The sequence below is a fragment of the Bactrocera tryoni genome, unplaced genomic scaffold (genome assembly GCF_016617805.1).
Source record: "Bactrocera tryoni isolate S06 unplaced genomic scaffold, CSIRO_BtryS06_freeze2 scaffold_7, whole genome shotgun sequence".
Classification (NCBI taxonomy): Eukaryota; Metazoa; Arthropoda; class Insecta; order Diptera; family Tephritidae; genus Bactrocera; species Bactrocera tryoni.
In genome coordinates, this window is record NW_024396366.1 from 3,854,782 (window position 1) to 3,881,747 (window position 26,966).

The 26,966-nt window shown below is 40.0% G+C and overlaps 1 protein-coding gene across 1 annotated transcript; it reads right to left on the reverse strand.

Annotated features, from left to right (window-relative positions):
- Window positions 1-611: 611 nt before the first annotated feature.
- Window positions 612-26,966, reverse strand: LOC120781615 (sphingolipid delta(4)-desaturase DES1). The gene is made up of 2 exons (XM_040113851.1): window positions 26,430-26,966; window positions 612-1,626 (listed from the first exon to the last, which is right to left on the reverse strand). The coding sequence occupies exons 1-2, from the start codon at window positions 26,825-26,827 to the stop codon at window positions 1,059-1,061; spliced, it is 966 nt and encodes a 321-aa protein (XP_039969785.1). The 5' UTR covers window positions 26,828-26,966; the 3' UTR covers window positions 612-1,058.

Consider the following 26,966-nt stretch of genomic DNA (forward strand, 5'->3'; position numbering starts at 1 on the left):
TCGAAAACAAAAATCGATTTTTACGATACACATAAACATTCTCTCAAATTTTGAACACGAAATTCAAATTATTCTGATCACTGCAGCGTTTCGTGAAGAAAAATAACGGAGTATGGAACGCTACAACTCCAATCTTTAAACACGTGTTTCTCAGAATGGTGTTTTTCAAAACGGTTTCCACTCTCAAAGAAAAGTTTTGAAGATTTGAAGACATCGTACAGGACCTTTTTCTTTTACGTGTATTTTCAACAATTTATTTAACTATTCTACATCCAATAAATAAACGTAAAAAACATTTTGTATTCCTCATGAATATATTTATTAAAAAAAACATCGACCGAGTAGTTAATTTCAACATCAAAAAAAAAAGTCGCGAAAATCAGTGATTTTTGGAGGGTTACACTGAGACGATGCCTTAAATAATAAATTCTAATCCTATTTAGAAAAGGTAAATACATAACAAAATAAATTTAAAAAAAGTTATACGCAACTTACATCATCCAAAAACATCCATAACTTTATTTATTTGGTTCATAGCATACAAATATGTACATATACATCATACATCATATATACATGTATAATACTTCATATTCAATAAAGATAATTAATTTATACATGCGTAGATATAAAAATTTTATTTTTAAACGGTTTTTAGAAATGGCCTCTTAGTTTATGCTTATAGAATTAATAGAGTTTGTGTCTTATTACATTTAAGTAGAGTCATTCTACGTTTAAACAGGATGCAAATATTTGGTTTTAGTTTAGATAAGCCTATATTTTAAAAAGGACAAGTTATTTGATGCAACAAAAATTTTTTTACAGCAATATTTGTTCTAAATTGCAATATTTTAAAATACTTAATGAAAATAATACATCAAAGACTAATACCATTTTACGAACTAGTTCAGTTTGCCTTGTTCTAAAAACACAAATATTATACCAACGAATGCACATAAAATAAATGACGTTGTTTTCATTATTTCATATAGAGGATTATTTTCAATATGTTGTGAATATATGCAAAATTTTTCTTTAAATTTTTATTAAATTAAGTTTTATGTTTTGAGTCCTCGCTGATGACGTTTGACACGAGCGTATGGACCAACAGCAGGATCGGTAACAAAATCATAAAGTACTCGTGACCAGCTCGTATGTTGGGGCATTGTATCGTAAAATTCGGGAGCGATGCGTTTTACATCAGGCAGCCTCGAGCCTGGAACAGCAGGAAAATCGTGATGTTCGTTATGATATCCCACGTTAAATGTTATCCAATTCAGAGGTCCATAATATGAGTATGTTTCGAAACCTTTTGCGAACATATAGTGCTCCGAAATAAAATGTCCGGCCACAGGATGTAAACCCATTGCCAGTATAGAACCGATCACTAAATAAGCTAGTGCTTTCCATCCGAAGAAATAAACGACAAATGTGTTAAAAATAAGCTGAATAATAGTGTTGATAATTTCAAGTCCGGTGGGTGGTTTTGGATTTATGACTAATGGTCGAAATATGTAGAAAAATGGTTGTAAACAAACCCAAACAAACTTTCCAAAAGTTGTATCAAACAGCTTAGCCTCTAATAAAGTAGGAATATCGGTATCTATACCCTCGTCTCCTTGGTATCTGTAAATAATAAAGATAATTAATTTATAATAAATGAAAGTGCCCTAACACAAGTTTCAGAAATTTTGTTTTTTGACCAAATATCATTCATTTTAAAAGCAAGATATATTATTGTTGTATAGTATCAACCGTATGCTGTCATTCTCGTGTTCATTGTTTTACTGTAAAAATGGCTACTTTAATGTAATTTGTCAGAGATTATTTTTCACAGCGTTAAATTCAACGGAAACATTTATTTGATTGAATGACAAATTTTATGTTATCATTTGATATATTATATCACTTATCTACTAGATTTCGCTTACAAAAATGTCACTTGCTAATGTCGTCACCGAGATATTTTTATGCTAATGTACTCGAAAACTCCCTGTGCGACTCTGATTAAGGCCATCTGCTTGTCAGTACGGAGTTATGCACATTATCACAGTTGATTTAGACAATAAGACAAAAATGTTAACAAATATATAATGCAAACATAGCAATGCATCTGAATTCACCTAGCAATCGACTTGCCGAATCAATCTAATTCGTCTATTATTTACATGAAATAGAAAATATTTATATTATTAGTCTAATCACTTTAAATTGTTGGTCAGAATACGTATTATGTATTTTATTACATGGCACAAGGTTAATTAATAAAACAAAAATGTATTTATCGAATTTAAATTTTAAAAAATAAGACAATAAAGTAAAAAAAATAGTTTGTCAACGTTTTATATATAATTTGTCTATTAATTCTTAGCACGGACAACATCATGAAAATTCTGTTTAGAACTTAGACTTCTAGTCTTTAAGTCTTTTAAAAACTTATTTATTTTTTCTATTAAACCATGATTTACATAAGGTGCTAAAAATTGTAAGTTTAAAGTTGTATTGTCGCGAGGAAAATTTTTTCAAACAACTTTAAGCGTATCTCATGAATCCACCCCCGGCTCAGCTATAGTTATATGAAAATTTAAATGGAGTTTTCTCAAAAGTACTTTTTTCAATTGGCGAGGCAATAACTTTGGCAATTTTTTGTGATTCTTTTTAGAATTGGATTGCGTAGAAGTACGGTAGAAAATTTCAATTGATTCGAAATTATTGCCTAAAAAAATTATTTTTCTGTTCAAATACCTCCAATATTAAAGGAATCAATATTTCCGAATTTCCCCACGCACTTCTATGAGTTTGCTCCAGGACGACAATTGGGAATGCTAAATGCCTCGCCGGGACATGCTTAAATAAAACCGATCCAGGAGACATCGTACAATTTGGTAATTATACTCAACAACATTAACCGAAAAAAGGATTTTTCATCAAACTTTATAAAGGTTTCATTAGTTCTGTGAATTAATGATTATGACACGCAAAAAATAATAATGAATTTGATCATAATTTTATGACACTCCTCGTCGTCCCAGCTGTTCTTTCGCATTTTCCGAAAACCAAAGGTTTCAGATGCAGCTGTTCGCTTATACCGAGTTGTTGCCGAGTACTCTCAGAGAGCAGGAGTGCAAGTCTAATAGAAAATCGTTCGGCTGTCTGTTGTGATTGCAGCTTCTTCCTTCCTTGTGTGTGTTGACGTGCGTTTTTTGCTGCACAGAGGCGGGTGCGAGTCTTGTCTGCAACAAAATAGTGTTCAATGTAAAGACCTCGGAGCGTACGCACATCTAAAACACTGATACTGACTAGCTTCGTGTATTTTGTTATGCTGGAATGTAGTACTAGAGATAACCATATTTCGGGCCCCGGCGAAGTCGATCAACCTCAAACCATTTGGGGATGTTTCATCGTGGAGGCTGAATGTACCGACCGTAGTGCCAAAGATACCTTCTTTGCCCACCCTGGCGTTAAAATCGCCAAGTACGATTTTGATATCGTGGTGCGGGCAGCTCTCATAGGTACGCTCCAAGAGGCATCTTTGGTCACATCGTCCTTCTCTTCCGTCGTATGTTGAGGAACTTCGCTTTGAGGCGGATTGTTGCTAGACGTTCATCCACCGAGGGGAATGACAGTACTGCAATTCTCACGACAGCCGGTTCTACGCACCGGAATTGACTCGGATTTTATCCGACCAAGGGCTGGTTTTTCGGCTATCTAATCCCGTTTGGATCGGTGAGTATTAAATTGTCGTCATTGGAGCAATGCCTTGCAGCAGGGTTTCTCCGTATCCTCCTAACTCGTGCTGGCATCGAGTCCAACCCGGGCCCGGAGAAATTTTTCTGCTGCGTATGCGCAAAACGGCTCCATCCAAACTCCACCTCGGTCAGGTGCAATACATGCACTGGATAGAGCCATCTTAAGACCTGCTCTGGCCTTAAGACTCATAGGGAGTGGAGCAGGCGTTACGTGGCCCCATATTGCGTGCGCAATACTGCGACACAAGCCTCTACGGCCGTGCAATCTGCACATAGTTCGCGCGCCGCGCCGCCATTAACCCGAGTGGCCAACAGAGGACCTACACGATCCCCAGGAGCTTAATCAGGCAACATAGCTCCCCCTCTAACTTGTCCCCCCCCAACCTTCATCCCGCTCCAATCCTCGTGCGAGAACCAACCAGCAGCTTTTGGTCCCTCGCACAGTCTGTTCCGTGTGTCAGACCGTCATACGTCGGAACGTTACATCAGTCAAGTGCAATTCCTCTACTGGCTGGTGTCACTTCCCGGCGTGTTCCGGCCTGCGCACCACACGTGAGTGGAGTGAATCGCACGTTGCCCCATGCTGCAGTTGTGCCGGTTTGGCTAAGCTTTCATATTGCACAACACCGTGCAGTATCGTCTAATCGATGAAGACATCGACCGCAGCGATACTACCCTAGAATGTCAGGGTATAGCTATCCGGTCAGGCGATGTCGAGCTCGAAATATTTAATATATACATCCCCCCAGTTACATGTATCACCCGAATATAGGTGCGCTACTTCGTGGTGAAAACCGTTTGGTACTAGGCGACTTTAACGCGCACCACGATTTTTGGCATTCCTGCCTGTCAAATGACCGTAGGGAGTTGGAGCTGGCGGAACAGATTGACGATTCCACATTCTGACAATGAATGACGAAGCCCCCACCAGAGTTATGGGCACCTGTAATAGCTCGCCCATATACATATTACCGTTGCTTGCGGTGGTCTGATAAACAGCATAAACTGACGACCTATGCTAACTCTCGCATCAGACCATCTGCCCATAATTATCTCGATGGAGAAGCCTCCTAATTTTGTTTCTGTGGACAACCGTACCTTCATTAACTTTAACAAAGCTAATTGGGTTGGCTTCCCAGAATTTACTGACAGCTTCTTCAACGCTTTACCTATTCCAACGGACGTATGCGTTTGCGAGCGTCAATTCCGCAAGGTGATCGCAGCTTCATCCCGGCTGGAAGAATAGCGGAAATCCGCCCCAATTTCCCAGCCGAAGCAGCCGTTTTAGCTAACGATCGTGACACCTTACGCCATGCCGATCCCGGGGATCCCCGAATAAGGGATCTCAATTTGGAAATTCGGCGTATGGTAAACCATCATAAGCGGACGAAATGGATAGAGCACCTGAAGTCCTGCAACCTTTCCACCGGTGTGAGTAAGCTTTGGGCTACTGTCAAAGCTTTGTCAAACCCGAAGAGATATGACGACCGAGTTGAAGTTCAATTTAATGGTCATGCCTCTTCGGACCCGAAGAAGTGCGCGAGCTATTTTAGCCGGCAGTTCGCACTACACCCTTCAAATACCCAATGTGTGGAAAGTCGCAAGAGTGGTCCCACTACTGAGACCTGGGAAACCCGCCAACAAAGGGGAATCTTATCGACCGATAACTCTCCTCTTCCTAGTAGTGAAGACACTTGAGGCCTTGCTACTCCCGACCTTCACTCACCACCTGAGCCTAGCCAGCCACCAGTATGGATTCCGAAAAGTGCACAGCACCCCCACAGCACTTAGCGTCATAAACGCTCAGATAGTTCGTGGCCTCAACCGGAAACCACCCTGCGAAAGAACGATCCTCGTAGCGTTGGACCTGTCAAAAGCTTTTGGCACGGTCAACCACACAACGCTACTGCAGGACATTGAAAAAACTACGCTCCCTCCAGGGCTAAAGAGGTGGACCATGAACTATCTGAACGTCGTCAGTCATCCGTACTATTTCGAGGTGAAACATCTAAACTGAGAAGAATTAAACAGGGGGTTCCGCAGGGTGGTGTCCTTTCCCCGCTACTGTTTAATTTCTACATCTCGAAACTCCCGCAACCACCAGAGGGGGTTTCCATAACGTCGTACGCTGATGACTGCACGATATTGGCGTCGGGCAATGGAATTGACGGCATGTGTCCGAAGGTAAACAACTACCTCACCGACCTTTCTCGTTTCCTCACTGCACGTAACCTCACACTTTCCCCCACCAAATCCACAGCGACCATATTTACAGACTGGAGAAGGAGTATAGACTTTAGCTTAATATTGCAGTCGACGGCGTCAAAATTCCGACTGTCAATAACCCTAAGATTTTAGGTGCAACTTTCGACAGTCAATGCTCCTTCTCTCCCCATACGACCGCGATTATCGCCAAGGTACAGAGCCGCAACAAAATCCTCAAGTCGCTAGCCGGCAGCACATGGGGAAAGGACAAAGAAACGTTGTTGGCAACATACAAGGCCATATGCCGGCCGGTCCTTAACTACGCAACACCTATATGGAAGCCTGGATGCAGTGACACGCAGATGAGGAAACTTCAGACCTGTCAGAACACTGCACTCCAGACCACGACGGGATGCCTTTTGATGTCTCCCATAGAACACCTCCACAGTGAGACGCTTGTGCTCCCAGTCAAGGAGCATAATGAACTCCTCTCCAAGCAGTTCCTGCTGGGATGTTTTTGTAGAAATCACCCCTGCAGCCATCTACTTGGAGCGGAACCGCCTCTTAGGAGCATCAAAAAGTCTTTCCTTGACTACGTCGACGACGTCGTACAGTACGCCGACCGGACTTCGGACGCAACTGACTTTGGACAGGTACTGACCGCCGTTCACAGTGGAGCCATCAACACCTTCACCGACTCCCTTCCCGTGAATGGCGTTCTTGGAGTCAAATCACCACCTATAGCAGACGAAGAGCTCCAGCTGCCGCGAGAAACGCGAGTAACTCTAGCGCAACTTTGTTCTGTATAGTGTAGCAGGTTAAACTCCTACTTATCCAGAATATACCCTGACAACCCGGAGTACTGAAAGGAGCCCGTATTTCCAAAAAAAAAGTTTAAGTGAATAGTTAAAAATTATAACGCTTTTGATCCTAATGAGAGACCCCTGTTTTAATGACGGCCCCTGCAAATGTGTTCAGGATTACGATATTGGTAGTGATATGAGCAGTAAATATAAATGAGAGCAAAATCACATCCAACATAAAAATAATTATGCAATTCTTTCATCCTGAATTTGGTAGGAGTGGACACGGCTGAAAGCTGTCTCGAGCAATGACGTTTTTTTTTTGGTGTCGTTCAAAAATGTTTCCATATTTTCTATAGCAGCACACAACGTTGGGAAATTCGGAAATACAAAATAGCCCAATTCATTTCATTGTCTTTCTAATAAAAGGTGGTCTGCCAAAATCCGTCGTAGTCCATAAAACTTATTGAATGCCATGAATGCTCGAAAATTAGTCAGACTTTTCCCCAAACATTTGCATTACTTTCAGAATATTTTTCAGATTCAAATAGTGAACGTTCGTTTAGAACGTTAGCAAAGGATTTTCATGAATCATGCTCGTCACACAGGGCGGGATTTCAAGTCTAGCTGCCTCTGCCTAGAGGCAGAATCCGGCAAAAAAGTTGGATTTCTGGACGATTATCGATGTCTTCGTAGCCGCCAAAGCTCAAAAAGCTAGGTTCCGAATAATTGAAGAAGGATTTTAAACTGCATGTTCAAAAACTTAATAACGAAAATAAACTGATCTCAAAAAAAAATAGTTTTTTCATTAATTAGATAGATAAATAAGTGTTTAAATGAGATACTTCGTTCTTCTTCAGTGTCAAGAGTCAAGTATCCCTATATTCATATATTCCGGTATAACATGAAAAATATTTTTACTGTAAGACTATGTACTACCATGAGCCCAAAATAGTAAGACTTTGTTGATAATTTTAAAATTCTTAATTCCTCAAAATCTATGTTGTAATTGTCAAAGTAATCCTCCTTGGCTCCAATACATGTGCCAACGTTCCGGAATAGCCATCAATGCGAGTAACGATTCACGTTTAATGGCTTCAACTGACTTTCCCCGAAACACGCGTTTGTGATTGCCAATACCTAGAATTGTGCGAATAGCTTCGCGCAAACGACACATAACTTTCAAATAGTATTCTTGGTTTGCAGTCTGGCCGGTAGGAAGGAATTCGGAGAGCACCACACCTTGATAATCGAAGAAAACTGTCCACATAACCTTGATTTTTGACTTGGTTTTTTCGGCTTCGGCTACTGTTTTCGGGTCGCAAGCATACAAGGTATTTTCCAAAGTAAACAAAACTTAAAAAAAAAAAAAACAGAACAAATGGGTTTTCGGCAAAATCAATTAATTTTATTCAAAACAGTCTCCTTCTACTTCAATACAGCTTTTTGCACGGTCCAAAAGCATGTCGAATGAGTGTTTTAGCTCGTTGGCCGGTATGGCCGCCTTTTGAATGGCCTCTACGGCTGCATAACACTTTTCTTTCATGGGCAAATTTAATTTTCCGAAAAGGAAGAAGTCGCACGGTGCCATATCAAGTGAATTCGGGGAGTGGTTAATGGTTAAAATGTGATTTTTGGTCAAATAATCGGTCACAAGCGTCGATCGATGAGACGGCGCATTATCGTGCAACAAACGCCAACTTTCATCTTCGCGTTATTCGGGCCGAATACGTCGGACGTTCGGTCAAAATGTGATAAATCGATCTTTTGGAGATGTTCAATATGGTGGGTCGATTCCGGACTTTTTTCGATTCGGGATTTCTAATAGTGCGGAAAAGTTGCCTTAGTACTTCCTGATTCCAATGCAACTTTTTGTTTTGAGATCGGATTGCATCTTCAACCCCAACTCCGGCCTTGAAATTTCGGAAATTCGCCTAAAATCGTGAAATTGTCTACCTAGCGCCTGAAATACGCATCTCATGGCAAAATGTATAAAACAAAAGTTATTTGTCACGTCATTTGCTACCGAAATGGTATATGTGATCATGGCCGTAGGACGAACCGTTCCGCAAGGTGAAAATTGTTGCAGCTCTTAGCTAACCTGTATTGGTCACCCAGAACCCACCGCGTGGAGGTGGCTGCTCTTCGGGTTTCTCCCAATAACAGCTTCTGATATTTTATTTAACCTCAGAAGGTAATTGGCAGGATGGAAAACTTTCAAATTTGACAACAGGCAACTTCTCACAATCAGGGAGCAGTATACCAATGTCGCCAGAGAATGTATTTGGACTCTTTGAGACACCATCTATGTGTTCGAAAAGAGCACGAAATGGAAGTTCGTTGAAATGTAAAAGACAAACAAGCCACTGTAATGGCCTACCTATTCTTTCTTCTAGTTTCCGAACGATTCCACCTTTCCAACCTGTGTTCGTGTTGGTGCCATCAGCACCGACAACTTCTAGATGTTCCACATCAACTGAATTGTCTTGTAAATGTTGCCACATAGCTTGCGTCTCATCCTCAGCTGACCCTGAAGGAGAGGTGACGTGGCCAAAGTAATGAAAACCAGGTTCCGCTATAAGAGAAATATGTTCCTCTTTGACAGTGTCGCGGTAGTACTTTTCACCTTCGCTGACTTGTGTAAGTGTATTGTCTTTGCGGCCGTCAAAATACAGCCCATATACAGAGTCAATACTTTCGGTGTTTTCCAGCTTAACTCCAACACTTTTTTTGCCCGACTAATCTTGCATCTTGGAGGATGGAGTCATGTGTAGAAGTTCACGCAAGTGAGGAAAGTTCTCTGATCGCCATTCACTTGGGAGTGGCCAGAAACGATTCTTTTACACATGGCTCAAGCAGCTCACTACTTCCGGTCTTTGACCAAGTATCCTCTGGGTAGCCTAAGGACATCCGTTCAAAGGCGAGCTAATGTGAGAAGGCGAAACATCCCCTACATAGGGTTGTGCGCTGGGTTTGGGACCCGCCACGTAAAAAAACACCCCCAATGAAAGGAAGCAACAAGCCTCGGATGAGAGACCCCCCTTTTGATGCCGACCATGGCAAACGAAATAAGGACTACGATTTGAGGGCATGCACCTGGAATGTCCGGACCCTTAATTGGGAAGGTGCCGCTGCCCTGCTGGTTGATGTCCTCGTGAAAATAAAGGCTGACATCACCGCCGTCCAAGAAATGCGATGGACGGGACAAGGACAGAGACGAATAGGTCCTTGTGACATTTATTACAGTGGCCATATAAAGGAGCGCAAGTTTGGTGTTGGATTCGTGGTGGGAGAGACTCCGGCGCCGAGTACTATCATTCACTCCGGTGAATGAACGTCTAGCCACAATCCGCATCAAAGCGAGGTTCTTCAACATATCACTGATTTGCGCCCACGCCCCGACGAAAGAGAAGGACGAGGTGACCAAAGATGCCTTCTATGAGCGCTTGGAACGCCCTTATGAGAGCTGCCCCCGCCACGATGTCAAAATCGTGCTTGGCGACTTTAACGCCAAGGTGGGCAAAGAAGGTATCTTTGGCACTACAGTCGGTAAATTCAGCCTCCACGACGAAACTTCCCCAAATGGGTTGAGGCTGATTGACTTCGCCGGGGCCCGAAATATGGTTATCTGTAGTACTAGATTCCAACATAAAAAGATTCATCAAGCTACCTGGCTGTCTCCGGATCGAAAAACTACCAACCAGATCGATCATGTTGTGATAGACGGAAGACACGTCTCCAGTGTTTTAGATGTGCGTGCCCTCCGAGGTCCTAACATCGACTCGGACCACTATCTTGTTGCAGCCAAGATTCGCACCCGCCTCTGTGCAGCAAAAAACGCACGCCAACAAACACAAGGAAGGTTCGACGTCGAGAAGCTGCAATCACAACAGACAGCCGAACGATTTTCTACTCGGCTTGCACTACTGCTCTCTGAGAGCACTCGTCAACAACTCGGTATAAGGGAACTGTGGGACGGCATTTCAAATTCCTTACGAACAGCTGCAACCGAAGCCATTGGTTTTCGGAAAGTGCAAAAGAACAGCTGGTACGACGAGGAGTGCCGTGTCGCAGCGGAGAGAAAACAGGCTGCCTACCTCGCAACGTTACGATCGACCACAAGACGTGCGGGATGGGATAGATACCGAGAGTTTAAAAGGGAAGCGAGACGCATTTGTAGACAGAAAAAGAAAGAGGCTGAAATGCGTGAGTTCGAAGAGCTTGATGAGCTGGCCGACAGGGGTAATGCTCGAAAATTCTACGAAAAAATGCGGCGGCTTACAGAAGGTTTCAAGACCGGAGCATACTCTTGTAGAACCCCCAAAGGTGATCTAGTGACCGATGCCCAGAGCATACTTAAATTATGGAGGGAACACTTCTCCAGCCTGCTGAAAGGCAGTGAACGCACAACACCAGGAGAAGGCGAACCCGATTCCCCAATCGATGACGATGGAGCAGACGTTCCATTGCCCGACCATGAAGAAGTTCGAATAGCAATTGCCCGCCTGAAGAACAACAAAGCGGCAGGGGCCGACGGATTGCCGGCCGAGCTATTCAAACACGGCGGCGAAGAACTGATAAGGAGCATGCATCAGCTTCTTTGTAAAATATGGTCGGACGAAAGCATGCCCAACGATTGGAATTTAAGTGTGCTATACCCAATCCATAAAAAAGGAGACCCCACAATCTGTGCAAACTACCGTGGGATTAGCCTACTCAACATCGCATATAAGGTTCTATCGAGCATATTGTGTGAAAGATAAAGCCCACCGTCAACAAACTGATTGGACCTTATCAGTGTGGCTTCAGACCTGGAAAATCAACAACCGACCAGAGTACCGAGTATCACCAAATCTTGGAAAAGACCCGTGAAAGAAGAATCGACACACACCACCTCTTCGTCGATTTCAAAGCTGCTTTCGACAGCACGAAAAGGAGCTGCCCTTATGCCGCGATGTCTGAATTTGGTATCCCCGCAAAACTAAAACGGCTGTGTAAACTGACGTTGAGTAACACCAAAAGCTCCGTCCGGATCGGGAAGGACCTTTCCGAGTCGTTCGATACCAAACGAGGTTTCAGACAAGGCGACTCCCTATCGTGCGACTTCTTCAACCTGCTTCTGGAAAATAGTTCGAGCTGCAGAACTAAATAGAGAAGGTACCATCTTCTATAAGAGTGTACAGCTGCTGGCGTATGCCGATGATATTGATATCATCGGCCTCAACACCCGCGCCGTTAGTCCTGCTTTCTCCAGGCTGGACAAGGAAGCACAGAAAATGGGTCTGGCAGTGAACGAGGGCAAAACGAAATATCTCCTGTCGTCAAACAAACAGTCGTCGCACTCGCGACTTGGCTTTCACGTCACTGTTGACAGTCATAACTTTGAAGTTGTAATTAATTTCGTCTATTTAGGAACCAGCATTAACACCACCAACAATGTCAGCCTGGAAATCCAACGCAGGATTGCTCTTGCCAACAGGTGCTACTTCGGACTGAGTAGGCAATTGAAAAGTAAAGTCCCCTCTCGACGAACAAAAGCTAAACTCTATAAGTCGCTCATAATTCCCGTCCTGCTGTATGGTGCAGAGGCCTGGACGATGACAACAACCGATGAGTCTACGTTACGAGTTTTCGAGAGAAAAATTCTGTGCGCTGTTGTTAACTCGGCTATAATCGCGTAAGCGGTGTCTACGCCAAATAAGAAGAAGAAGAATCTTGCATTTGTCAGTGACAAAGCTAGCCTGATCCTCTGTTATCAAACCTGCTTTTTTGGCATCCAGAAAAGCAGATGAAACAATCAAGGCCGCTACTCTATCACTTACTCCAAATCTTTGGGCAGCTAAAGCAGTGTGTTCTAATACTAGTGTGTTTTGTTTGGTTTTAGAGGATGGAAGATAAAATTCATCATCAGCATCGTTTTTGGAAGAATCCATGTGAGAGTCTGGCTGATCTGAATGGTCACGTGTTCTACTTCTACTTTTTGTTAAGTGTTGATGTTGAATGACGTTTTGAAAGCTTTTCTTTACATTCATTTTTCTTTGTAATCTTTTTAGATTCAGGTAGATCCAACACTTCTAATGCGACCAATTCTTCTGGTTCTCTGGTCCAAGAGAAATGGTTGTTCATTGATATGAACTTTCCTTTCCTTTGGACAAGTGCAAGAAGAAAAATAAATTCATTTACAAGCAGCGATGTCAAATAATTTTCCGCCAGAAGAGACAAAGTCGTCTCTTTTAGAGCTCAAACCTATTGGGTTCCTTAAAAACATTTGTTTAAGAGTCAGAAATTTCTTATGGTATATGGTGAGCATTTGTATAACTCTGGTGTGCGAAACTATCGGAATAAATGACTTTTTGAAAGTATTTTCAACCTTTTTTGCAATTATTTCTGTAACCTCTTTACCCCTAGGTTCATAGTTGTCGCCTCGGAGTCGCCCTATACGAAATCTTTCAAACTGATAACACAAAAGAACATCCTGATAAGTAGGTAACTGGGACTCAGAGAGATTGTACGGATATGTATATGCCAAACACAGGACATTTTTGTCTAAATTTAAATTTAGATACAGACATTTTGAGTTCTGTGTTCTCTTGAGAGAATATAAGTGATAATACTCGGCGAAATCAACGACAAGAGTGAAGGAACTTGATGAAAAAATATTTATGTGGAGACCAGTCCGAACGTGTCGTATGGCGCAGTCGTATGGCGCAGGAAGGCGAAATCACCGACAAGAATGAATTAACTCGATGAAAAAATATTTGTGTGGAGACCTATCCGAACGTGTCCTTTAGCGTAGGTGAATGAATGTGAGTGATACCACTTGGCGAAATCAACGTCAAGAAGTGTGGCCGCAAGCCGATTTTCACCTTGCGCTGTGGCGCGCCGCATTTTCGCTCGTATCTCGGGAACGGTTCGTCCTACGGCCATGATCACATATACCATTTCGGTAGCAAATGACGTGACAAATAACTTTTGTTTTATACATTTTGCCATGAGATGCGTATTTCAGGCGCTAGGTAGACAATTTCACGATTTTAGGCGAATTTCCGAAATTTCAAGGCCCGAGTTGGGGTTGAAGATGCAATCCGATCTCAAAACAAAAAGTTGCATTGGAATCAGGAAGTACTAAGGCAACTTTTCCGCACTATTAGAAATCTCGAATCGAAAACAATCCGGAATCGACCCACCCTATTGAATATGGCCCTACAGAAAATATGATTGCTGATGAAAATATACAGAAAATATGATTGTGAAGTAAATATTTCAATTCCATTTCCATGAATTTTAATGATGATTTCGGCTGATTTTTGATGAATTCACGCATAGAGTCGATGGCACACATGTTGATCGTCATTTATGTATAGGCAATCATCGCCATAAACTTGTTTCATCAATTGAAACGTTTCGGTAAAAGTTTTACCAATTTTTAAACAAAATTTAACGCCAATCGACATATAGATGGCGCCACTAGGGGGCGCTAAATTTAAACAGTACTTGTTTACTTTGGATTGCACCTTGTAGAGCAAAAAATTTATCGCCAGTAATAATAAGTTTCATCACATCTTGGTAGTCGGAAAGCATTGTTTCACAGACGTAAAAGCGACGCTGTATTTTGAAAACAATTCAGTGATTTTAGAACCAATGGTATTTTCACTTTTTTTAAGTTTAAATGGTTTTCACTTATCCTTCCGATATTCCAACTATGCCAGTAAGATCTCTGACTGTTAATCGTCAATTCTCAATCCCCAATTCCTTTATTTTATTGACATGTTGATCACCAGGTGCTGATCAACGCGCTTTCAACCTCTTTGAACAATTTACAACAATCAAGAACCCTTACTCGCGACAAGCAATTACCACCGAAGACCATTTCAAACATTCTGAATATTTCAGCACCAGAAATTTAACAACACAAATTTAATGGAACTGCTTTGTTGAATAATTTCAGTCATCGTAAAAATCCCAAAGTGCACTTTATGTACTTCAGAAAGGCAAGCGTAAACACTATTGATTATATTGACGTGACATTTGACACCAGTATGGTCTGATGAAAGCATGCCCAACGATTGGAACAAACTGATTGGACGAACAACTGACCAGATATTCACCATGCGCCAAATCTTGGAAAAAAACCCGGGAAAAGAGAATCGACTCACACCACCTCTTCGTCGATTTCAAAGCTGCCTTTGAAAGCACGAAAAGGAGCTGCCTTTATGCCGCGATGTCTGAATTTGATATCCCGCAAAATTAATACGGCTGTGTAAACTGACGTTGAGCAGCACTAAAAGCTCCGTCCGGATCGGGAAGGACCTATTCTAGCCGTTCGATACCAAACGAGGTTTCAGACAAGGCGACTCTCTTTTGTGTGACTTCTTCAACCTTCTTCTGGAGAAAATAATTCAAACTGCAGAACTAAACCGAAATGGTACAATCTTCTATAAGAGTTTACAGCTGCTGGCGTATGCTGATGATATTGATATCATTGGCCTTAACAACCGCGCCGTTAGTTCAGCATTCTCCTGAATTGATAAGGCAGCGAAGCAAATGGGTCTGGTGGTGAACGAGGCCAAGACGAACAAACAGTCGTCACATTGCACACTGTTGACAACGTCCGGTGTGTTTTACGTGGGTACCTGCTGACGACAGCCTTACTCCACGGCGCTCAAAAGCACAGCGGATCAAATCAATGCGTTGATCAGCGCCCTGAGAATGCTAAGCATTTTCAGTACCAATTGGCAGTGTGGAATGGACACACTAACCACCTTGGACGGGTTAGAGTCCCATCTAAAACCTCTGCCGTACTTTGGGTCCGGCACCCGGTTGCAATGCACTGTTGACAGTCATAACTTCGAAGTTGTAGATAATTTCGTCTATTTAGGAACCAGCATCAACACAAACAACAACGTCAGACTCGAAATGCAACGCAGGATATCTCTTGCCAACAGGTGCTACTTCGGACTAAGTAGGCAATTGAGAAGTAAAGTCCTCCCTCGACGAACAAAAGCCAAACTCTATAAATCACTTTTTATTCCAGTCCTGCTTTATGGTGCAAAGGCATGGACGATGACAACAACTGATGAGTCGACGTTGCGAGTTTTTGAGAGAAAAGGTTCTGCGAAAGATTTATGGTCCTTTGCGCGATGGCCATTAGCGTTGCTTAAGGCGCATTAATTTTGCTCGTCTGTCAGGGCTATTAGTCAACATATACACTAGGCATCAAATGAAAGTATAAATGTAATATATACTGGCAAACCTCAGAATTATTCATTTACTTCCTACATTTTCGCTTAAGAATAAAGTCATAAAACATTTTATGTATATGCACCGTTATGTAAGTAAACAGTTGGAGTAATATTTGTACTTATTATTTAGATACAAAAAATGTTTACTCCATCGAGAGTGATTAGGCTGAGCCCACACCGGATTAGTCAAAAACGTCTTTGACTAATAAAACACAAAAACATCTTGTGCTCTAACCCACACCAAGCGGAGCACAATGCGACATTTTGTCTTTTTGTCTCGCTAGATGTGCATTGAAATAAAACGAAAAAAAGAAGAAAGCGAATCAGTTCTTGCAAAGATGTTGTAATTATATATTAGGCTCCTTGCCACGATCAAAATCACTAATTTCTCCACGTCAATGTTCATTTTAACACATTGCCATCTGGCGATTTTTGCTCAAACTTGTCTATAAATCGGGGTGTTTTTAATGAAATCAAACTAATTCGGTGTGTGAATTAAAACTCCGGTTATTATTTGTATATACTATTATTTGTCTATACTTTCATCTTCTTCTGTTTCAGAACTACTGTCAGATAAAATAATACGTTTAAACTTTTTTTTAATTGGGACAATATCACTATCTGGATCGTCTTCAAATTCGTTATCTGTACTTCCACAATCACTGGGTATGTCTGATAAATCATTATACATTTCACTTTCAAATATATCATCCATATCCATTATGGTAAAAAATAGAACTAAAATAAATGCTTAAAAATTACCAGCAAAGTACACAAATGAAATTTTTTCGTTTCCCGATGTCTAATTTATTTAAATACGAGAAATCTCGTTTCCCGATTGCAATGTGTGAACAACTTGTATGCAGAATAAAAGCACAAAGAAAATGCGTAATTTTGACTTTAAAAACCAACGGTTCAGCTATAAGAATCGAAACGTGTTTTTCTGTCGTGACTTGTCTGTTCCATTCGGTGTGGGCATGTATGGATCAACAACAAAGACGGTTTTGTCGCATTTGGTGTGCGTTGGCTATAGAAAATAAATAAGAAGTTCGACAACAGCCCTTGACTTGTTTGAAGTCAAAGCACGAACATGCGTTTTTGTTTCGTCTTGTTCGGTGTGGGTTGTCACATATGAAGCTATAGGCAGTTGCGTATGAGACAAGAAAAACTGTTTTGACTAACCCTGTGTGGGTTCAGCCTTAGTCTTCGCTGGTGAGCCTATGAGTGCGCTTCAAATGAAAGTATGATTTCAGTTTTGGTTCATTTCTTTCAAGGTAGAACTGAATTTTACTACAGATTTAATACGTTTGTATTTATTAAGGGAATTTCTGTTATGGTGAAAGTTTTTTTTTTTTGTTCTCAGTAAAAAATACTAAAAAATTTAAGAGAATCGGATCTTAATTGTAGAAGATGGGAAGAGGGGTGAAGCGTATCAAAAAATATATGAAAAATATTCCATTTCGATCGGAGAGGCAAGAAAGATTTTTGAATACTCCAGAAGAAGGAAGATATGCAAGACTCAATACGGTGGAGGTCCAAAGTCCAAAATTTCTATACACGCTGAGCGACTGTACGAAAAAAGCTCCTGAAAACCTTGAAATTTTATCGCGGGAGTTGATCAAAAGTTTTGGTTTGGATGTTTCCATTAGTACAATGCAAAGGAAACTTCGAACATATGGTTTTAAGAACTATGTCGAAAAAAACGACCTATGTTTTAAATTTCGAGTAGGAAAAAAAGGACTAGAGTTTGCAAAACAATATCTAAATGTGCCAACCATATTTTGAGATAAAGTAGTTTGGTCCGATGAATTCAAATTCGAGCTAAGAAGTTAAAAAAACAAGTAAGAGAGTCTTGTAAACCTTCGGTTAGCATACAATCATCAGTGAAGCATGGAGGATGTTCTCTCATGGTTAGGGTCTGCTTCTCAAAATTTGGTGTAGGTAGTGTATTTAAAATCGATGGACAAATGACGGTTGCTTTATATATTGACATTCTTATCGAAAATTTGAAAAAGTGAACTCGGGGTCGTTTCTCTTTTAATAAGATAACGAGCCCCAACGCACATCTCGCCTGACTACTCGCTTTTTTGAAGAAGGCTTGAAGAAAAACTGACCTGGCCAGCTCAGTAACCGGATTTAAATCCAATTTAGCGTTTGTGGTTAATTTTTGATTCCAAAATAACAAAAAGCAGCCGTACAAACGTGGAATAATTTTTCTTAGAGACGAAGCGTCAATTTGACATTATTCCAATGAAAATATTAAAAAATTGGGTTCGAAGCATGCCAAAACGTCTTCGTGCATTAATTCAGAATAAAGAAGGCACTATTAATCACTAAATTTAGGTTTAAACCAAACGTTTTGTATTTTTTTGCAAATTTTATACTTTCATTTGACCACTTTTGTTTAAGAGTCGTTTTTTTAAAGTGGAACAAATTTTTTTCTTTCTATTCCGGGGAAAAAATAGATTAATTTATAATTTGTTACTTAAATACTTACGTAAATGTAATATTAATGTATGAATTATTAATTGTTTATTTTAATAAAACTGCATTGAAATAACGTCTGTGAAATTTATACTTTCATTTGATGCCTAGTGTATTTTTAAGTTTAGAATTTTGTTAGAAATAAAAAAGATAATTTAAAAATGATTTATATCTGCAACACAGCTATCACACAGCTATCGCTATCAGGAAAAACCCTTTGTATATGTATAATTGTCACCGCTATAAAAGCTGAGTCGCGCGGTCGTTCCACCACACAGCAGTCCGCACACGATTAAATAAATCTTGCTAGAATATATTGTCTACACTGGATGTATATATATTATACATATATATTCTTTAAATTTGTATAGCAGGTAATTCAGCCCAAAATAATGACTAAGTCCTTTTTTTTTACTTTTTAAGTAAATAATATATTGCAACTTTTAACTATCCAAACAGCTTAGCGACTTAAATAGTTCTTATAATTTTTCAATTACATTTTTGCAGATTTTAGGCAAATAATTTGGTACAGTTTAACTTTTTTAATTTTAAAATATCCCTGAAATCGTGGGATGGTATACTAAAGTTTCCCACAAAAAAATAAGCCTGGTCAGTCCAACACCGGGGTTTGTCAAGTTTTTTTCGCGTAAATTTTTTTTTTTTAATCTTCATTTCTATTGTATTTTTGTTAGTTTGTTAAAATATATTAGAATGGTAACACTGATTATTTGACAATTTGTAGTTTTTTTGTTATTGTTATGTAAATAGATTTGAACAATAAGTTAAATATTGAATTAAAACTATTTTTGCACTACATAATGCAAAAAAAATGTGTGCAAACAAATTTGTGAGGTGCTAGTTGATATAAAAGTGTAAAATACATATAAGTGTATTTTACATTTTAAATCAAAAAATACGTAATTCACATAATGGTATTTTTCAACTTTAAAGACAGATATCTCGAAAACTATTGGTTTCCGTAGGCTACATATTCTTGATCTGAGGAGCCTCCTCTCTCCGACCATACCCATTTTATTCCCGAATTCCTGGGACGGTATTCTAAAGCCGACCCCAAATCAGGAAACAGTTAATTTAACGGGATAAAAGTTGTAAATTTTAGAATAGCATCCCCCGATTTCGGGGTTAAAATGGGTTTGTACGGATAGAGGAGGTGGTCTAGATCACGAAAAAATATACATATGGACTTGTATATATAGTTGCCGCTGACTTTTGGTTTTTGAGATATTCGCAATCAAAGTTCAAAAATAAAATGCGTACTTCTCCCATTTATAATGAATTCTATAGTTATATATTTAACTTTTATATGCACTAACACATCACTAATTCGTTTCTAACCATTCATTTTTTATTAAATAGTGCAAAATAACATTTATTCAACATTTAACATTTGTGCAATTATTTTGGTTCACAAAATAACAAAAGGGTTGCATTCTAACTAATAATCAGTGCTACCTTACGTTCAAGTTTTACAGAAGAACCAAAAGAAAACAAATAATACCCCAATGACACTGTTTGTCAGTTATTCATTCTCTGTACATTCTTGGAATTTCAGTTTCAACTGAATTCCTAATTCTTAGTTTTTAGTTTTAAGAAGCGTCACTCATTATACTGACGCCAACAAGAATACAAGTGTTCTTCCATAAATAATTTGTAATATTTTTATAATTGTGGTGTTTCATTCGCCACATAATTGGTGACCCCTACAATTGAACAGCACACGTTAAATGGACTAACAACAAAATTGTGCAACGAAATCGGGCGATGGGTGCCCAGATTCGCAAGACGAGAACCCCACCGAGGAATTTTTTTAAACAAACCCACTTTCCCAGCTCCCACCACTACAAGCTATGCACATCGACCGATTTGAACGAATTGAACTACCGCCGTTTTGGAACCAGCAGGCTCAATTGTGGTTTGCTGCCGTCGAAGCACAGTTCCAGCTCAGAAAAATAACAATGGACGCAACGAAATATTATGCAGTAATAGCTCGCCTGGATCAAGAAACACTCATCGTGGTTGAAAACATTATTTCTAATCCGCCTGAAACAGATAAGAAGCACTGCTTAATCAATATGCCATTCCTCAGGAACGCCGATTCAAAATGTTGCTATCCGGCGTCGAACTACGTGATCAACGGCCGTCTGAACTGCTGGCAGAAATCCACCGCCTGGGAGGAAATGATTTAGATGCAGCATTTGTGCGCACCATTTGGTTTGACCGTCTTCCTCTACAAATACAACTAACACTTGCTGCCACTGGTGAAGAAAACAACACTATTCTCGCGCGAAAAGCAGTTCGCCAGATGGAAGTTCAGCGAGGACATGAAGATCCCGGTATAATGGCTGTGACCCACAAATTTGCTGTTGGTAGTGACATAAAAAAGCAACTTAACGAGTTGGCACGGCAAGTCGAAAAGCTGGCTCAGAGGCTCGACAAAGCATCATTCAACGAAAACAATCGCAAAAAAAATACACAAAGTGCATCACAGGACAATGCTACAAGCTCACCATGTTATTATCATCGAAAATTTGGTCAACGTGCCAAAAAGTGCAAACGTCCCTGCACGTTTCAGGGAAACACAAACGGCCCCCAGTAGACACGGCGTATGCTGGTGGCAACATAACACATCGCCGACTATTCGTATACGACCGCATATCGACCGCTATGTCCTGAACGCCTCAAAGTGGCCAAAAAGGAGTTTGAGCTCCTAATCGATTTGGGTCATGCCAGACCGTCAAATAGCCCCTGGGCTAGTCCCTTACACATGGCCAAGAAGAAAAATGGAGACTGGCGACCATGCGGAGACTACCGTAGACTCAACGAAAGAACTATTCCTGACCGGTACCCAATCTCGCTTCTTCATGATTATGCCACAATATTAGCAGGAAAGAACATATTTTCTACAATCGACCTCAGGCGTGCGTTTCATCACATTCCGGTGGCCGAGGAAGACATACCGAAAACAGCCATAATAACCCCGTTCGGGTTATTCGAGTTCATCAGCATGCCATTCGGCACAGTCTTTTCAGCGCATTATCAACGAAGCACTCACGGGCCTCGATTGCCTTTATTCTTACATCGACGACCTGCTGATAGCATCATCCAGTGAACAACAACACATACAACACCTCCGGTTAGTATTCCAGCGGCTTAGCCAATACGGCCTGTGCATTAATGCGGAAAAATGTGTTTTGGGTGCTTCTGAAGTCGATTTCTTGGGATATAGAATTTCGAAACTCGGTTCCGCACCACTTCCAAGCCGAGTCCAGGCGCTACGGAATTTCCCAAAACCTAAAACAATTTTAGAGCTAAGAAGATTCCTCGGCGCAATAAACTTCTACCGACGACACATCAGAAACGCTGCCGCTGCCCAGGCACCTCTCAACGAGTTCTTAAAAGGCTCGAAGAAGAAAAACGATAGCAAACCAGCACCTTGGACAGCAGAATCAGAACAAGCTTTCACCTACATCAAGGAACTAGCAGCCGCAACTATCATAGCTCATCCATCACCAGCCGCCGAACTTCGGATTACGTGTGACGCATCTTGTACTGCGCTGGGAGCGGTGCTAGAGCGGAAACATAAAAACGTTTGGAGGCCAATTGGATTTTTCTCGAAAAGTTGTCACCCGCACAGATTAACTACAGCACATATGATAGAGAATTGACAGCTGTATACGAAGCCATCAAGTACTTTATGCACTGGGTTGAAGGTCGTGAGTTTGTTGTCATGACAGATCATAAGCCATTGACTTTTGCGTTCCATCAACAATCGGATAAATCCTCACCTCGCCAGATCAGACAGCTAGGATTCATCAGCCAATTCACGACTAACATTGAATACATCTCCGGTTCAGACAACAACGTCGCTGATACCTTTTCACGCGTTGAAACGATGCATCGACCAGCAGTTATTGACTACAATGAGCTGTCTCGAGCGCAAGCCTCGGACGAAGAGCTGCAGCAACTTCTTGCAAATAACGAAACATCATTAAGGTTCCAAACGCTTACCTTTGATCCCAACGGGCAGACTATTTATTGTGACGTTTCAACAAATAACATCAGACCATTCGTGCCAGCACCGCTACGTAAGAAAATTTTCCATACTTTACACAACCTCGCACATCCCAGCGGCAGAGTGAGAGTGAAACTTATCACTCAAAGATACGTGTGGCCATCAATGAACAAAGATGTTACGCAATGGGCTCGAGAATGTGTCCCATGTCAACGTTCCAAAATAGGTGGCCATGTACACGCAGCACCCGCCACATTCCCTATTCCAGACGAGAGATTCGATCATGTCTATTTGGATCTAGTCGGACCTATACCGGACTCTCACAGATTCAAGTACTGCATGACTATGGTCGACCGATTTACGAAATGGCCAGAAGCGGTACCCATTAAAGACATAACGGCAAGCACGGTTGCCAACACGTTCTACTCCCATTGGATCGCCCGCTACTCACTACCGATCAAGGTACCCAATTCGAAAGTGCCCTTTTTGCAGCTCTAGCACGGTTACTCGGCGGCACACGTATTCGCACCACGGCATATTACCCAGCAGCCAACGGTCTGGTAGAAAGGTGGCACCGCACGCTCAAAGCCGCCATCATATGTCATCAAATCTCTCAGTGGACTCAGGTTCTACCAACAGTATTATTGGGATTGAGAACTTGCTACAAGGTAGTCTTAAAGGCATCACCAGCAGAATATCTATATGGGACAACACTCCGGGTTCCTGGCGAATTTTTCTCAGATGGAGACCCACCGGGAGATTCCCAATTTTTCCTTGAAGATTTTCGTTCATATATGGGGAAAATCAGACCAGTTCCTTCAACCCACCATTGCCGTCAGAAAACGTTCTGTTTCAAAGAACTGTCAATATGCACACACGTATTCCTGAGGATCGACGCAACTAAACGTCAAAAGACTTGATGAACGTGTTTTTGCCATCGAGGTTAACGCAAGGTTATAAATGTAAGCATCGAGCGCCTAAAACCAGCTCTTTTGGCCAATGATGAAGTATTCGACAGCACGCCACATAGTCGTATTTTCACCGAGCCAATGAATTCGCCACGTACATCAACCAGCCTACCTATGCACCGAAGTACCTGCAACATTTGCACCCGCGCTAGGATCTGATATTGAAACTCAACAAAGTCCAGCAAGTCTTTATTTGGGGGGAGTACTGTGGGCACTCACATATGGCAACACTGTTTGTCAGTTATTCATTCTCTGTACATTCTTGAAATTTCAGTTTCAACTGAATTCTTAATTCTTAGTTTTTAGTTTTAAGAAGCGTCACTCATTATACAGACGCCAACAAGAATACAAGTGTTCTTCAATAAATAATTTGTAATTCTTTTATAATTCTGGTGTTTCATTCGCCACAACACATTAGTTTTCCGCATAGAATTCTTGGCTGCGATTTAGAATAGCATCCCCGGATTTCGGGGGTAAAATGGGTATCATTGGAAAGGTGACGTTCTCCAGATCCCGAAAATATATATACATTATATAGCCAACGCGCCATATATATTCGTAAATTGGAATCAAAAACACGAATTTTAAGACATTTCCCGTGAAAATTGGTGCACGTTTTCGGAAAAGCCGCTCTCCTGAACATTTACCCCACTTGTAACCCTGAAATCGTGGGATGGTATACTAAAGTTTCCCTTTATTTCGTATGGGCACAATTCCGATTTCTTTGGCGCCGCGATTTGAAAGTATCGTTGGAAAGAGGAAGTCCTCATGATTAAACAAGTAAAGAAGGGCTGGGTCCGGGTGTCACCGAACATTTTTTACTCTCGCATGATAAAGTGATAATCAAGATTTCATTATCAGTCATTTACATATTTTTCAAATACCGTATTTGGGTAAAGTTTTACTCCGCTATCATCATTGATTCCTAATGTATATATTATACAGAGAAGGCATCAGATGGAATTCAAAATAGCGTTATATTGGAAGAAGGCATGGTTGTGAACCGATTTCACCCATATTTCGTACATGTCATCAGGGTGTTAAGAAAATATTATATTACGAATTTCATTAAAATCGGTGTAGTTTGTGAGATATGGTTTTTGGTCCATAAGTGGGCGACGCCACGCCCGTTTTTAATTTTTGAAAAAAGGCTAGGTGCAGTTTCCTTCTGCCATTTCTTCCGGAAAATTTAGTGTTTCTGTCGTTTTTTGTTAGTCGGTTAACGGACTTTTAGTGATTTTCAATTTGTATGGGAGGTGGGCGTGGTTATTATCCGATTTCTTCCATTTTTGAACTATATATGGAAATGCCTGCAGGAAACGATTTATAGAGTTTGGTTGACATAGCTATAGCAGTTTCCGAGATATGCACAAAAAACTCAGTAGAAAAACTTAGTTTTCCTAAAAAATTACGTCCAAATATGCCCCTCCCTAGTGCGATCCTTTGTGCCAAATTTCACTTTAATATCTTTATTTATGGCTTAGTTGACACTTTATAACCATATATATTCGTGATCTGGAGAATCTCCTCTATCCGACCATACCCATTTTATTCCCGAAATCCTGAGATGGTATACTAAAGCCAACCCAACTTTGCTGCGAGAGTATAAAAATATATATGGTTATAGGTATCGAAAAGGCTTAGTTTACGAGATATTCGACCTTAAAGTTCAAAAATTCTCAAAATTCGAACATTTCAACAAGCTATTTTACCACATTAAACACACTTTACTCACATGTTTCACTTCAAATTAATTAAATTAAACTATAAACTTTTAAATAAATCCACATTTTACACTTTTAACAGTTTTTTTTACCGAAGAAATCTTTATTTTAAAAATTACATTTTACACTCGTAGTGAACACCATGTGTGTGCTAAAAATTACTACGAAATGGAGCGCTGCCATGTGATAATAAGGAAATTCGCTGAAATGCCATTTTTCCGAAAAATTCCTCTATCCATTCATGTGGATATGTTCTTTATTTAATTTAATAAAAAATAAGTAATATTATATAAAAATATTATTAATATTATTATTGTCACCTAATATACAAAACAATGTATTATTAAAAATAAATGTAAAGCGCTGACAGATATAATAACCAAAAATTTAACCATTTTATAACGAAAACTCAAATTTTGTTTCAAAATCAGTGCAAGATAACCAAAAAATATAACCACTTTTTAAGGAAACTCAATATATTTTTTATTTTAACGCCGGGTATTCGCTCGACCAGGGTTATTTCTTTAAAGCGCGGGCGAAGGCCGCCAACGCAGAAAGGAGTACTTCGCGAAAGTACTTCAGTCACATAATTCACATATACATATGTAGAAAGTATTTTTTTTATAGTTAATATAGAAAAAAGAATCACGCGATAAACCAAAAAAAAAATTTTTTTAAATCCTACATATTTGCTGTTTAAGATGTGGCAAGGCTCGTTTTCCTCATAAATGTAAACAATCTAACCTTCTCAACGATGAGTGTGCTAAGTGATTTTTAAATTAATAAATTTAGGTAAAATATAGCAAAATAAAAGTGAAATGTGAACTTATTTCAATGCTTAGAGTGTATATTTAAATATACAGAGTGAAAAACGTGAAAAAAATTAGTGAAACATAGAGAAATACCATGTGTTATTAGTGCAAATTTTTGAACTTTTAATCGTGAATATTTTAAAAAATAAAAGTTATTTTATATTATTTTTGGATATTTCTTCTCTGGAGAAGCTCCCCTATCCGCACATACTTTATTTATACGGAAATTCGGTTTTTACCCCTCCGCCAAAGTAATCGGAATCGTGCCTTCGTATGAAATAAGTATTTTACAGAAAGCAAATCAACCAATCGGAATATTATTTCATTTTGAAATGAATAAATTTTTCAAAATTATGTTTGATGTTATTAAATGACATATTTGAATTATATCTTTAAAGCTATAACTCACCTATGGTGCTCCAGGTGATATTTACGAAAAGATATTGACATGGGTAATCCTATGGGAAGGTTGCATATAAAGCCCAAAATGCGGTTATGCATAGGACGGCTGTGTCCAAAAGCCAAATTATGTGAAATTTCATGTACCGCCAGCATAAGCGAATGGTTTAATATACCTCCGAAACAATAAGCTGCTATTAATAATAAAAGCCAAGAAAAATCCTTTACAAAAAACAATGCCAAGATTTGTAACATTACCATGCTACTGGCAACCCATTTGAATTTTGGATCATATCCAAATAGTTTTTTTATTTGAGGATACTTTTCCAAAATTATTTTGCGACGAGACGCGTGGGGTTCTTCTGTGTAAACCCATTCAAAATCAGTTCGTGAAACCTTTTGACCCATATTTACTCATCAAAATGCACAGCCCCACTTAAGGCATATTACAAAAGAACGATACAATGTAAAAACCCGCATAAAAATGACTAATTTTTTCTTAACTAACCCCACTCTAAAGATAAAGTTCTTCACTATACATATATGT

What these genes read in the sequence shown, in the direction of transcription:
- LOC120781615 (XM_040113851.1), bottom strand. Translation starts at nt 26,827, where the DNA reads ATGGGTCAAAAGGTTTCACGAACTGATTTTGAATGGGTTTACACAGAA. An exon ending in TATCACCTGGAGCACCATAG is followed by an intron (nt 1,627 to 26,429) that starts GTGAGTTATAGC and finishes TATTATTTACAG; the next exon opens with ATACCAAGGAGACGAGGGTA.